This window comes from Quercus suber, unplaced genomic scaffold (genome assembly GCF_002906115.3).
Source record: "Quercus suber isolate HL8 unplaced genomic scaffold, Cork oak 2.0 scaffold_124, whole genome shotgun sequence".
In the NCBI taxonomy this organism is placed as follows: domain Eukaryota; kingdom Viridiplantae; phylum Streptophyta; class Magnoliopsida; order Fagales; family Fagaceae; genus Quercus; species Quercus suber.
The window spans coordinates 143,232-159,150 of NW_027069588.1; the positions used below are offsets into that span (position 1 = coordinate 143,232).

Sequence of the window (15,919 nt, forward strand, 5' to 3'; positions counted from 1 at the left end):
AATGGTGAATTTGTTGATCACCTTTTGCTACATTGCCCTATTGCTTCAAACCTGTTGTCTATGATTTTGGGTTTTTTTTGTTGGAGTTGATTGGGTGATGCCAAAATTTGTTGTTGAGCTTTTAGTGTGTTGGCAAGGTTGATTTGGTTGTCATTGGAATGTTCATGTTTGGATGATTATCCCCATTGCTTGATGTGGTGCATTTGGAGGGGGAAAGACATAACTGGAGTTTAAAGATACTCTTTTTCAAAATCTTTTTGGACTCGCTTTCTGCCTTGAAAAATCTTTCATTATTTTCTATTTTTGATTTATTAGATTTATGCAATTTTTGTAACTGATTGTTTACCTGGTATATTTTCTGCATACTTGGGTAACTCATTTTTCTGATATATATTTTATTACTTATCAAAAAACAAAGAAAAATAACACGTCTCGACATAACCCATTGAACCCCAAATAACATAAATACCGAATTTCACAATTCTTTAGCCATGGGGTAGAGTGTAAGTAAATGGTCAATAGAGTCCCTGTCTTTCTTACAAATGCAGCACCGATCAATCACCACTACCTGACGCTTCTACAAATTATCGGTTATTAAAATTTTCCCCGAAGTTGCAGTCCAAAAGAAGAAACAAACCTTTGCTGCCACCCTTTTTTTTGGATGGGTAATAAACCTTTGTTGGCACTTTTGGTTTTTATTAAGCTTTTTAAGGAAAAGGAGATTGGGGAGTGGAATGTAAGGAAAATGTTTAGCTCCAAACATGTTTGGAGGCTTGGGCTCCTACCACTAGTAAGAAGATGACATGTGTCTCGTCATGTGCATGGCTCACTTAGTTGGTTTAAGTGAGTCATATGCATTGCACATGACAAGGACTAATGTTTTTTGGAGCCCAAGTCTCCAAACACCAAACTTTGTACAGAATGTAATACCTTATAAAAGGATCTAATATTGTCTCTAGCATATCTTCTCTACTGCATTCCCACTCACTAGACTAGAGTAGATCAGATCAAAAAAGGAGGCAACTGACTCCCAACTCCCAATCTTGTACCAGTTGAGCAAAGTTGACCTTCCAATGTAAATTATCCCCTAAGAGAGATAATAGCTCAGCCACTGAAGCATCCTTATTGCAAGAAATACCATATATATCTAGGAAGTTGTCTTTTAGGGGAATTTTCCCACACCAAGGATCAAGACAGAATTTAATAAAGGAGCCATCCCTTGCCTTAAAGTAGACCAAACGATGGAAATTGTCCCATCCCTTCCTAATATTCTTCCGAAGGCCAACTCCATATGTCCCTTGCACATCATTAGAGCACCCCCCCCCCCCCCCCCCCCCCCCCCCCCCCCCCCCAATCCCCATATTGCCATATTGAGCATCCACTACTCTTCTCCACGAAGCATCCGTTTCCGTAGCAACTTCCACAACCAATTTCCTAAGTAAAGCCTGATTAAGATGACCAAACTGAATGCTTTGTCCACCCATTTTTAATTGGATCAAAAACTCTTCTCCAATTGATTAGATGAAACTTAAACTCGTCTCCTATCCCTCCCCACAAAGAATCTTGTTGTAATTTAATTTTTTTAATACGCTAAGCTACACTTAACAGGATAGGAAACATGGTTAAGAAGTATGTAGTAAGGTTGGATGGGGGCTCTTGATCAACAGGATTTGACCCCATTTAGATAGATACATTCTCTTCCAACCAACGAGGCACCTCTCCATCTTCTCTAGCACACCATTCCATATAGTTTTTGCTTTGAAAGTAGAGTCTAAAGGGAGACCCAGTTATGTCATGGTAATTGAGCTAACTTGCAACTCAATATACCAACCAAAACCTCCATATTAGGAACATCACCAACTAGAACCAATTAGGATTTCCCCAAATTAATCTTCAACCCATAGATAATTTGATACCAAGTAAATACAGCTTTCAAGTGCCAAATTGCTTTGTATCCGCCCCACAAAAAATCAAAGTATTGTTTGCGAAGAGAAGATGAGATATGACTAACTGACTAGTGGAGTGGCCATCAATTGAAAAACCTGATATATAATTGCCCCTCCCTACTCTCTCTAACATCCTGCCTTATGATGGTGAACAAAAAAAGGGGGACAAAGGGTCTCATTGTCTCAATCCCCTTAAGCTATGAAAGAAACCTGAGGGGTTGCCATTCACAGGCACATCAAAATGGACTATGGAAAGACATGAATAAATCCACTGCCTTTGTCTAGGGGCGAAACCATAACATCATAGCATATGTAATAGGACATTCCAATGCATATGCTTGTATGCCTTCTCCAAATCTAGCTAGCTTGAATAACACCTTCGGTATGCTGGACATTAGGCGACTATCTAAACTTTTGTTAGCAATCAACAAAGAACCTAGAATCTATCTTCTTCCTACAAAGGCATTTTGGAGTTTTGACACCACATATCCAACACCATATTTAACTTGTTCGCTAGCACTTGTACCAGAATCTTGTAGACCCAAGTGATAAGGCTAACAGGACCAAAGTCCTTGATCTCTATAGCCCTAGGTTTTTTTGGAAGAGAAATAAAAGTAGCATTGAGATGGAGGCTAATGGGACCAATGTCCTTGATCTCCACAGCCCTAGATTTTTTCTTGGAATAAGAGAAATAAAAGTAGCATTGAGACTCTTCTCAAAAGCTCTATGTGCATGGAAATAGTGGAAAACCTCCATAATATCCGCCTATAAAATGCCCTAACAATGCTAGAAAAAAGCTATTGTGAAACCATCCAGACTAGTTGCTTTATCTCCATTCATATTAGAGATTGCTTCATACACCTCATCCTTGTAAATTCCAACCAGCAAGAGTCTTCATTCTCTATAGCAGAAAACTCTAACCCATCCAATGGAGGCCATCGGACTCCCGGCTCCGAGAATAAGGCTTGATAATAATCCACTATCGTCGTGTTGATTTTATCCTCGTTAGTGATCACCTCCCCCTCCACCACCGATGTCCCAATGGTGTCATTTGTGATGATGAGAGTTTGCAAGCCTGTGAATGAACTTTGTGTATTTATCCCCTTAAACCACAACATCCGGGATATTTGTCTCCAACTGATATCCTCCATCAACATGATTTTTTACAAGATCCCCCTCAACATGCTTCCTACCTCCACAAGAAGAGGATAATGATCCGACACCACCCGAGGAAGAAGCCTTCAGGTCACATCTAAGAAATGTGTCTTCCAATCTACTGACACCAGAAGTCTAGCAATTCTGGACATGGAAGGGTTAACAGTCACGAAACCACGTATATTCACCCCCACCAAAGGCAAATTGATCAAAAGGCATTTCTCAATAAAATCTGAGAATTTAAACATGGCTGGATTGAACTAAGAACACCCAATTCTCTTTGCTGTAATAATGTTGAAATCACCAAACAAGCACCAATCCAAATCCCACTGTGATCTCACACTATCAAGTTCTGACTAGAACGCATCCCTAAGCTATTCATCATTCAGTCCATACACCCTTGAACCCATTCAAAGCCATCCACCACACTCTTCAACTAAACAAAAACTGAAAATCTACCACATTCAAATTTCTCAAACACCTTTCTATCCCACATCAACAGTACACCCCAACTGTGTGAATGGCATCCAAAGCTACCCAGTCTACAAAGGGCCTGCCACATAGACTTTTTACAATGGTAGAGATGGTACTATCTAGTTTAGTTTCTTGAAGAAAAACAACAGCACTCTTCCACTCCTCAAGTAAATCCTTCACAATATCCCTCTTATGAGGATTGTTTAAACCCCTCACATTCCATGATAGGAGTTTCAAAGTCATGAACAATGACCAAAGCCCATCCCAATGGATTTCAAATTGCCTCTAGTATTTCTACTAGGCTGCCCATCATAACTAATAGTGGAAATTAAATTACTTAATTCCCTCATACCCTTTTGATTTGAATTTCTCCCCCAATGTGGGCTTGCAACAAAAGCTTGTTCCTCCCAGGCTCTCCTAATTTGTTGAAAGAAAGCAGTACACTAACTCACACAGGAGGAAATAGAAAAACCCACATACTTACCAAAACCCTTGACCATCTTTCTCACCCAATCCGATGGCTCCATTTCATCCTCTGCAAAACCCCCATTAAAATCACCCTTCTCAGGGTGGGAACACTCATTTTCCTTTTTGTCTTAATTTTCTTATTTGAGAATAATTGTGATTCTACTACTGATTGATTGCTTCTTTATCTCATACACTCCAAAAAGAGCCTGGCTGTGATTTCTTTTTTCCTCTTTTTTTATTATTTATTTATTTATTAATTTTTATTATAAGTCAATTGTATTAATGAAGAATAATACACAAGCTTGTAAAGAGAAAAAATGGGTATATTGTTTTAATCAAGCATTATTAGGGAAATGGGAAATGGTTATGGAGGTTTGGCAATGAAGTTACTCATCTATGGTTGAGAGTTATTGCTACTAAATATGGAGAGGGCAAAGGGGGGTGGAGTACTAAGTATGCAAGAGGGCACATGGTTGTGGTCTATGGCGAAGTATCAATGAAGGTGGGAGAGTTTTTCTAAGCATTTGGCTTTCATGGTAGGTGATGGTACTTGTATCTGGTTTTGGCATGATAGGTGGGTTGGTGATAATCCATTAATTATCCTCTATCCGAAGTTATATGCGTGTTTGGATAATAAGGAAACTTGTATTTTTGAGGTTTTGGTTCAAACAAATGGGACTGATAGAGTTTGGAACTTGAGATTTAATAGGGATTTTCATGACTGGGAATTAGGGGATTCAGGATGCTCTTACGTCTTTATTTCCTTAGAAAGGCATTTGGAAAGTAAAGGTTCTTAAAAGGGTGGCTTTCTTTATGTAGATAGTAGCTCATTCTCAGATTCTTGCATTGGGTAATCTTATGCTTCGGGGTCTCTCTCTAGCAAATCGGTGTTGTATGTGTGGTTGCAATGAGGAAAATTTGGTCCATCTCCTTTTTTTGTCCTACGGTTCATACTTTGTGGGTGCATATGCTTCATATCTTTGGGATTCATTGGGTCATGTCAGTAGGGTCTATAGCTAGCTTATTATTTTGTTGGCGGCAATGGGTTGGGAAACATAATTCCAATATCTGGAATTTGGTCCCAGGATGTTTGATGTGGATCATTTGGATGGAACAGAACTATCGCCCTTTCGAGAATACTGAGAATGCGTTGGTTCAGTTGCAAGACTTGTGCTAGCAGACTCTCTTTGATTGGTCTAGGTGTTGGGGTCTCTTGACTTGTTCTTCTATCACGGAGTTTATTTCTTCCCTTAGAATAGATTCTTGATTTCTATGCTTTTTGTGTTTTTTGTTGTCTTTTGTTGTTCACCATCGTGAACACCCTGTATTTTTCTTCCTTTTTATTTTTAACAATATTTTTCTTATTACCTATCAAAATAAGAAAGAATGGGTATATTGGTAATATACTTAACAGTTCATTTAACAATCAGTAGTGAATCTATGAAATCATATGGCGTTACGCTCAAATTTATTATTTTTTATTATTAATTTATATTTTTGGAGAGGCTGATTTCTGAACTCAAACCCGAGACTTGTTGTTTTTGGTGCAAGACACTTGCTATCTCCCCAAGGCTCGACCTGTTAATAGAGCCTTCTAGTAGATTGAAAAATTCAAAGTGTGCTTAATAAGTATCAGATACATATGATTTGAGTTCATTATATGTATATTAACTATATTTATAGTTTTGTGCCTTGCTTCACTCAAGCATCTTTTTGGTGCCTCACGCCTCAAGTGATACAAGGACTTTGGTGCCTTAGGGTCACCTTTCACCTTTGGCTAAATTTATTTTTTCTTGGGAAGGAGGGGTTCGTATGGTTTGGATGGGGATATCTACAACCTAACTTAAGTTGGTTTGGATAGAAATCTTCTCCTTCAAATTAATTCAGGCATAGCCCATGCTTTATTTATTTTTCTGAATATTGATTTAAACAAGACTGAATGGTAACGCTGAGTTGAGTGAATGATTACGTTGCTTGTATTTCGATTATAAATACATAAAGAAGTGTTGTGTACGTTGTGTCTCAAAATCACTTTAATGTAACAAAAAAAAAAAAAAAAAAAAAGACACTGTCCAAGTGTGGGAAGCAGTCTAAACTTTGTAAAGTAAACCACAGTTTTTCAAACCTGAAACTGTTAAGTTATGGAGGAACTGTACAACCAATCAACAATAATGATTTCTCGTAGACAACTTTCTTTCTCAACATATTGTTCACTGTTGCGGCTATTTGAAGTATATGTGATTATTTCAAAGAAAATAATCAAATGTTGTATTGGTTCTTCCATGCAGTCAATAGGAAAACACCATAAAGCACCTTCGCACCTTTTTATTTTAATTCCCCCCCAACCCCCTGCAAGACCCCTTTTGTAGTCCACTTGATTTCCCATTGCTGCCTAAGTAGTAGTTGCTCTTCTATAAAAACCTCCTCCCTTGCTGCAAGCAGGATTTGGTTTGGACATCTTGTACAATAAGTACGGACTTTACCAGCTAACCTAACACACATTCTCAATTTCATCTCATGTCTTCTTCTTTTTCCAAACATAGCAAATGGAAAAGATCAAGTTTGGATAAAAAACTGTTTGTCCTAACGGGTTGCATAACAGTTGGGTCAATCGGGTTTGGGAAGACCTGTATTTTTTACATGCAAAATATAGTAATAATAAAATATGATCATATTGTTTTTGTAATCCTTTCAATACAAATAAGAGAACAAATAGAAAAATACTAATAGATAAAATTTAAATATTACATAAAATCTTTTGTGTAATCTTAGGATTAGTATCAACCTCCTCAGGTGCACTTGTTGCATGTAAAAAATTATAAATTTAAATTACCTAGAAAGATAAGTAAAAGAATAAAGCTTTAAGAATAAAACATAGCAAATTAGGCAAAGAAAATAAGTAAATATTTAATATGAATTGTACCTCAATCTACTCAATGTCAGTAGTAGATCTAGCAGTGAAATACTCATACTTGAGAATTGCATCTTAAGTTAGTGACTAATTTCGCTAGCATTTTCATTTACAATACAAAATTTTGATCATTTTCATTCATTAAAAAAATAAATAAATAAATAAGAATTCAGATTTACATATATATAATTTAGATATTTAGTATATAATATAAAGAGTCAATAAAGAACTAAAATTTTAGAACTGTGACTATTCTATAAATGTATTAAATGCTACCTTTAAATCCATATAACCAAATTTGAGTGCAAATTAAAGCTTCCACGTTCTTGGGCAAAAGACAAGAATGATACCGAGTAAAATTTTTACCTCCAGTGCTAAAGGTTGATTCAAAAGCAACCGCACTTATAGGAATGCTTAAGAGATCACTTGCCATCAACAAGATATCAGAAAATTGATTTTTCATATAACCTTTAGGGTCAATTTGGGTTGTGGGTTGACCAAACCACCCATTTTCCCTTAGGGTTCAAAATCTTGGGTTCGGGTCCAATTTTGTCCTCAAGTTAGGGTTCAATTTTGCTAGTTCTTCCTTTTTCCGTTTCTGAAATGGTAATTATGGTTGGTTCATTAATTCTTAATTTACAAATACAAAATATACATCTGATTTGCTTGATGACTAATTCATCAAATACCAATGAAATAAAGTGCATGCTAAGATTCTCTTTTTACCTATGAACTTTTTACATTTTAAAGTTATTAAGAAAATAAAAGGATGTGTTATTTCTAAGTGTTATTTATGGATTTCTCTTACAGTGAGTCAATGACCTATCTTTTATCTGTTTATGCAGATAGCGTTAGAGAGGAATGATGCTGGTGACCATTTCCCATTATATGCCATATGCCTAGGTTTTGAGATATTAACGATGATCATCAGCAAGGTAGTCTATCCTTTCTCATGATTTGTATAAATTTTGCAAATTATTTTTTGTCTGTATTCGTTAAAGTAGCATATCCTTTTATTTTTTCTTTTTTACCCTTAGTGATGTTCAGTGTCAGAATAGTCAATTTAGTCAATTTCGTTTATCATTGTTGGCGATTCAAGTTATTAAATTTTTGACGAGAGTAGAATTATGTGATGTGTTGTTTTTAAGGAATACCTATATGTGTTATCAAGTGGTTAACCTCACATGGGCAGACTGTTTACTAGTAATTTTTTATGAGTTCCTTAGGTCTGGTACGTTAAGTTCTCCAATTAAATTCAAATACATGATTGCATTGACCAATAAAACGTGAACAATTTTATCTATTCTAAGGACAATTAGATAATTTAATTGGCAAAGCTAATGTACTGCACCTTAGGGAATCGTACCTAAGTTTTACCCATTTGTTATTTACTACTTTGTGGCTTATGTTGGTTTACAAAATCAGTGGCTGTGGTCCTTTTGGCATTTAAGACTACTAGTTATCATCCTTGGATGGGTGGGTAGACTTTGATTTGCATTCATGATGAAAAATGGAATAAATTTTGTTCCATCTTTTGTTGATTTGATTTGTAAATTTTGGAAGTTTCAACAATTCTTTTCAAAGGATATGTTTTTATTTTATGATATTTCTTTTCTTGATAATAGGACCATAATATTCTTGAAGCATTTAATGCAACAGATCAGGCATCTACTCTTCAATTTATGGAAAACACACATATTGAAGGAACTGTGTTTCAAAGGTATATAATTTTTATATTATATCTGCCAACTGATATAGATATGTTAAAACTCAGTAAGGGTTTTAGCATTTTCCATATGTATAATGACTATAAGCATATTAATGTTAGCATTTTCTTGAAACTGTTAGAAGAAAAAGGGGTAATATAAAGAATTGAGAAGTAAAAGATTTGCAAAGAATTGACAAAAAATTAAGAAATTTTGCAGAGAATCTGTTAGAGAGAAGGGCTTCATGGTTAGGGATTAACAATCTCTTAGTGGGCTCTAATGACTATTGCTTTCCTTGGAAAAGCATTTGGAAGTAGAAGATTCCTTCTCGAGTAGCTTTCTTTGTTTGGACTATTGCTTTAGGGAAATGCTTAATGATTGACAATTTACGAAGAAGGAAAGTTTGGATATTAGACTGGTCCTACATGTGCAAGTGTAATGGGGAATCGGTTGATCATCTTTTTCTTCATTGTCCGGTTGCAATGGATATGTGGGCTATGGTGTTCGGGTTGTTTGTTGTGAGCTGGGTTATGCTGCAATCTATACTGGGGCTTCTAGCATGTTGGCAAGGTAGTTGTGGCCGTCATCGAAATGGGTATATATGGCTTATGGTTCCCCATTGCTTATTGTGGTGCCTTTGGAGGGAGAGAAATAGTCGGTGTTTTGAAGATAAGGAGAGATCCATATTAGACTTGAAGCTATTTTTCTTTAGAACTTTAATAGATTGGTTGGCTGCATTGTGGAACCAATCCTTTTTATCCATTCTTGATTTCTTAGATTCTTGTAATTTTTGTTCTTGATTGTTTGACCCCTTGTACACTCCCTGTGTACTAGGGTGTTCCATTTTTTTGAGATCAATAAACTTTTACTTATCAAAAAAAATTATATACATTCAAAGTTGTTGCTAGAAGATGGAGATGCTGAAAAAAAAATGTTGTAAGTAGTAGAAGAATAAAATTAAAAACTACTTAGGCCAAAAGCTAGACCAAATCTTACATAGGCCTTTCTCACCTTTGACTCATTTTAGGGAAAGTGAGTGATGCGGGAGACGCAAGGAAATTATTATTTAGTATTATTTATGTTTACAAGTCAATTGTATTTTTTATGTTTTAGGTCCTATTAGTTTATTGGGTTATTAGTATTTTAATTTAGAAGCAAGGTTATTTTTTTAATAAGGCAATTAGGGTTTCCTATCCAATTAGAACTAGGGTTTAGTAATCTTTTATAAGCAACCTATTGTACCCCTTGAGGAGTTTTTTGATATTTTGATGAATGAAAAAAATGACCGTTTGGTCTTTCCTTAGTCTGGTGCTGACTCTAGGTCCACCCTAGGTGCTGGCTCCAAGCAAGGCCTAGATGCTGACTCTTAAGTCATATCCCTTTATTTTATTGTTGTTTCAGTTTTGTTCTAGTTGTCCTGCATCATATTTGGTATCAGAGCAAACACCAATTTGTTTGAAGCATCATCGCAAGTCAATCCAGAACCAGGAAAAATATCACAAAAAAATAAAAATAAAAATAAAAAACTCCATTCACCATATTTTTTCTGCCACTAGAAGGCTACCTAACAAACCCCACGGCTAGATCTGGTCAAGTTCTTTCAAGAAGTTTCCTTGTGCGCCACCACCCATTGGATAGCCAATGCTGCCATCCCTCATCTGTCAGATCGCACCACAATGAGACCCACCACCATCGTCTTCTTGATATTGCACCACCGTGACCCTCAATGGCCTAGCACCATGCCTTCGCAATCCCTCCATAAACTAGCGATTCCATCTCAAAGGTAACAAAATCTAGCCTTTTATTTAATTTTTTTTTAAAAAAAAAAAAAAAAAAAAAAAAAAAACCAAGCACCTTATTTTCTATTCAAACTCTTCCGGATTAGTTTTTATTTACAACCCCACAGTGTTTTCCCACTAAGAACAACTTGACTCGGCCCATTTGAAATAAAGAACTCAAATTGAAACCCATTAAACTACCTGACCTAGTCAAAACAACAAACTCACTGTACACTCTCACGCAAGCCATATCGCCACCACCACTAGTAACATAAACAAACCCTTGCCCAACCCATTTGTTAACAAGCCCAAAGCCCACATTTTACAACACCAGTTTTTTTTTAAAAAAAAAAAATACAAGACCCAGCCCATGAAATCCAAACCTGTCAACCAGCCCAGTCCCAGCAAATATCTGTCCAAAGAACATCACAGCAACCCAGGTTCTTGTTCCAATTGCCAACTATTTGTTGAAGCACTATTTTAGAGAATCATAGTAATATTAGAAGCACCTTATTTTGATGGTTGTAACACTTATCCACGAGATTTTGTCAACTGGATGAATGGGATGGAGCAATTCTTTGAGTAAGCAAATTTTGCAAATAACAAAAAGGTTAGGTATGCCAAGTTGAAGTTAAGAGGTAAAGCACAAAGGTTTTGGGAGAATCTTAAATATTTCCGCTATACAAGGTATGAAAGTGCCATTAGTGTGTGAGAAGATATGAAAAAAAAGTTTTGTGATGAGTATTTGTTACCATACTATTGAGCTAAGTATTTACCCCAATCTCAGTGTGGTACTTTTCAAGTTGAAGCAAATACGATGAATCCTCATCCTCATCCCATTTCATGTCCTCAACGCACTTTTGAACAATCTATCAAGGAATTATCTACCAAGGAATTAAAGGAATTATCTATAAAGCTCATGAAAGATGTTCAAGACAAGATTGCTCAGATGAAGCAAAAGAAAACTCAATCCAATTCAATTGGGAAACCAAGAATACTTGATCACAATGAACTTATTGTTGCCCCAATAGAAGACAACATTGATGATGATATCTTGGTCGTGGAGAATCATCCAGCAACACCAAAGCCTAATGTAAACACAAACGTACATGCCTCGACAAGTGTTGCTTTAACATGCGTGCAAGGAAATGAATTTATTGAAGAGTAGTAAGGTGAAAAGATGGTGTCTAAAGATAGTATTATGTTAGAGGGTGCACATGATGTGATATTGGAAGCTAATGAATCTTCTTTTGATTAGTCTTCTATGGTGTATGAAGACAAGCAGCTTGCTAAAGTGGAGAAAGTGGATAACATAGTGCTCCCAATGGTTCAAGATAAGATTATGTTGATTCCACACATTGATTTTGTTATTCCAAAAGAGTTTAACGTGGTGGAATTCAAGGTTTTTCTTTTCTCTATACTCCCTAGGGTGATTCCAGACTTGAAGCAAGTATTACTTGTCAGCATCCTAATCCTTTAACGCTTTAGAACTTGAGGTCGAGTTTTCTCCAATTAGAGGAGAATGATGTGGGAAACGCAAGAAGATTATTATTTAGTATTATTTATGTTTGCAAGTCAATTGTATTTTTACGTTTTAGGTCCTATTAGTTTATTGGGCTATTAGTATTTTAATTTAGAAGTAAAGTTATTTTTGTAATAAGGCAATTAGGGTTTCCAAGTCAATTAGAACTAGGGTTTAGCAATCCTTTATAAGCAACCTATTGTACCCTTTGAGGAGTTAGTAGATATTTTGATTAATGAAAAATGGTCGTTTGGTCTTTCTTTGGTCTGGTGCTGACTCCAGGTCTACCCTAGGTGCTGACTCCTAGTGGTTTCCATGCTTGGTGCTAACTCCAAGTAAGGCCTAGATGCTGACTTCTAGGTCATATTCATTTATTTTATTGTTGTTTCAGTTTTGTTCTAGTTGTCCTACATCAAAGAAGGCATAGAACTGCAACATCCATTAGCTGAAAAGATTGCTGAGATGTCAAAAAAAAAAAAAAAAAAAAAAACCTCCGCCAAGCCATTCGTTCATTTGAGGCCACTTGGAGAGATAGGTAACACTAATATGGTAACCATTCAATATTTTGGATTTTTATTTTCTTTTCTTCTCTTCTCTTTTCTTTCACATTTGCCTTGCCTATCCTCTTACCTATATCTAATTTGCCTGTTTCCTAACATTATACTTGCGGTTATCCCTTTAAAGAAGACCATGAAATTTTGACTGGATGGAAAGATGGTATTGCAAATATTGCTAGGAATATAATTGAAGAGCAAAGCCCAAGACAGTAAGCTATTTTATCATCATATTTCGTTTATATTAGAATAAACTCCATTGTGCTTGTTGTGGAAGACAATTTGACCAAAATAGTTTAAAATGTTACAAATTCCAAATGATCACATTACAATTGGTCCAAACTTGTCTATATTGAAATTCTGTAGCCTAATTTGTTTAAGAGAAGTGTTACAGGACAACATTTTTTACAATAATTGAGTTGACAAATTTCTATTAATTTTCATCTAAACCCATCAATGTTATTACTTGATCATCTATCATTAATAACTTGTCATTTTAGCAGTTGTAAAATATTTTGTAAAAAAATTTGTGGTTCTAGCCTCTAGAGCTATTGCTTGTTTGATGCATCTTGTAATTAAAAATTAAAATTTGCAACTGCATTTTGCAAGCTGAGATCTCTTATCAAGTTCTAAGAGAATGAGCATTCCTTTCATATATAGGCTATATATTATAAGTGGGAAACTTCAAAATCTGAGCGAGCATAATGTATCCCGGGATTTCATATTCGAGGTAAGAATGTTCTTTCAATTTCATGCAACTGTATTGGAACCAATCAATAAGGCTTATATCATCCTGAGGAAATTATCTTCATATGCAGTCTCTGGTAGTAGAACTGAAGAAGCTTGTACGTATAGAATTACAGAACCGAAATGACACTCTCTATGGTGATTACAAAGTATGAATCTAGACTCATTGACACTTCTTGTTTCTTTAAAAATAATTAAAAAAAAAAAAGTTTATCTCTGAATAAGTATAAAAGAAATTTTCTTCAACTCACTACCTGATGGTTGAAATGGCTATCTTCATGAACTTTAATTTTAGTCCTATGACATTTTTAATGAGCCATGTGGATTGTCTTTTAAATTACCACTCAGGGGATTGAAGGAGATTTCCTTAAACTGGTTTAGAGAAAAACTGTCATCGTTTGAATATCCAAACTTTTTTTCTTTAATATATATATTCTAAAAGATAATGATATTTTGTTTTCTTGTGTCCAGAGGGAAAATAATAAAGGTATGCATAAGGAAATGGATAAAAGGCTAATTAACCCAATGACCATGAATCTTAATCAATTCATGAGGATTGAAGGTAAAAGAAAATCAACCATTGCCAATTTTGAACATACATACATCACATTATTCCTCTAGTCTCATATGGTAATTTGCACTATGGTCTCATTAATATATTAATCACAGCTGAATCCAACCCATCTGAATTTTTTTTTTTTTTTTTTTTGTCACGAAGATAGAGGTTATAGTACATGAGTATTGAGCTTCTCTTTAATAGCCAATCATCACTCTTGATTTCACATATTCTGAATGAAGTTCTTTTGGATTATCTTCCACAGAGTTTATAGCAAAATTCATGAGCTTCTGTAAGTCATCAATTACAATCGACAGAGGTACACATCATGAAAGTGTAGCATAAAAGGATATCTTGCTTCCATATAGCTCAACCAAAATATCTTATTCAGAATATATGAATCTGTTTTTAGTTTACTACCAATCAAGTGCTGCTTTGTTTGGTAAGCTTGAGACCATGACATGGAAAATAAATAATGGTCATGTTTGTTTAAAAATAAATGAGTGTTTACAAACCATATATTTGAAGTGTGAATTTAGTTACATTCTACGTGATTGTAAATTTTGGTGTTTTACATGATCGTAAGTTGACAACAGATACGTAGACTGTACGTAGTAAGTATCATGCAATGTAAAACCAAAACTCAGTTTAGAAACAAACGCCTGTAGAAGATGACCCGTACAAACTACAACTGAAGAACGACATCTTGTTAAGGTGATGGTAAGTCATGCTGACAATAAAATGGAATGTTGTCCAATCTGGATAGCCGAAAAGAACTATGGTTATCGAAATGAATAGCAAACGTGGTTAGCATGTGGCGTAGGACAACCACACTATTTCAATGGAACAAATAAACAACAATAGAATCAACACTAAACCTTAGAAATCAGCATCTAAGGGTTGCTTGGAGTCAGCACCAAGCAAAACTGGAGTGGGCACCAATGTAAAAGAAACACATTTTTTTTTTTTTTTTAAATTCTCAAAACTGTCTTATAATAATTAGAAAAAGTGCTTGAATAGCTAATAATAAAATGCATAAAGAAACCTTAATTATTAAATGCTCGGGCTTGCTTTATCTCAAACCCAATTACTAACAGGCTCCATCCATAAGGCAACAGGTTGGGCCGTCTTCTTTTTGTTCTTTCTCCTATACATGTGTATAATTGGAGGCTTGCACCTTGTGTCCGCACCAACTCCCCTTGGGTGAGAAGAACTCGACCCCGCCGAGGGAAAATCTAAAGAGCTCTGATAGTACTCAAGCAAGTCAGGATCCAGGCGATGTAGCTCATCCTGAGTAATCCATGTGCAATCAGAATCTGGTTTCCCTCACCACCGAACTAGGAAACGGTGAACTCCTCCATCCCTGGTAAAAACAATATGTTCTTCTAAAATAGTATCAATAGATTCTTTATGTGCATAGGGAAGATTTAAGGGTAAAGGGGTAGGGATAGGGGCATCAATAGGATCAAGCAAAGGCTCATCAAAAGGGGGACCAGAAATAACTGTAGGGCTTTTATAAGCAACTAGATCCTCTATATTAAAGGAGGAGCTAATACCATAATCATGACAAAGGTCAATTACATATACATTTGGGCCCATTCGTTTCAATACCTTGAATGGTTTGGCACTACAAGTCTGCAATTTCTTAACGGTCCTAAAGGGAAACCGTTTAGGTCGAATCCAAATCATGACATAATCGCCTACCTGAAACTTTGCATGACATCGATGAGTTTCAGTATGAATTTTATATTGAGAATTACTTACCTGAATTTTTTTGTGAATCTCTTTATGCAAATCATGAATATGTCGTGCAAATGCATCAGTAGATTTAGAAATTCTAACATGTGGGGACATGGGCAAAAGATCTAAGCACTTCCTATGTGTATACCCATGCACAACCTCAAAAGACTAGCGCCTATAGACTTATTAACAGAGTTATTATATACAAGTTAGGTTGTAGGAAGAATTGAATCCCAATTCTAATTGGCTTCACCCATTAGACACTGAAGGAGATTGCCTAGACTACGGTTAAATACCTTAGTTTGACCATTAGTTTGAGGATGAAATGCCGTGGAAAATTTTAATTTGGTGCCCACTAAATG

General features: G+C 35.6%; 1 protein-coding gene across 1 annotated transcript in view; it reads left to right on the forward strand.

Annotated features, from left to right (window-relative positions):
* The window catches only part of LOC112014043 (gamma-glutamyl hydrolase 2), a 53,438-nt gene that overhangs the window by 18,033 nt on the left and 19,486 nt on the right, over positions 1–15,919 (forward strand). The window contains exons 3-5 of the mRNA XM_065775967.1: positions 7,800–7,889; positions 8,580–8,727; positions 11,473–11,513. Of these exons, the coding sequence (XP_065632039.1) occupies positions 7,800–7,889; positions 8,580–8,727; positions 11,473–11,513 (279 nt within the window). The remainder of the gene's footprint in view (positions 1–7,799; positions 7,890–8,579; positions 8,728–11,472; positions 11,514–15,919) is intronic.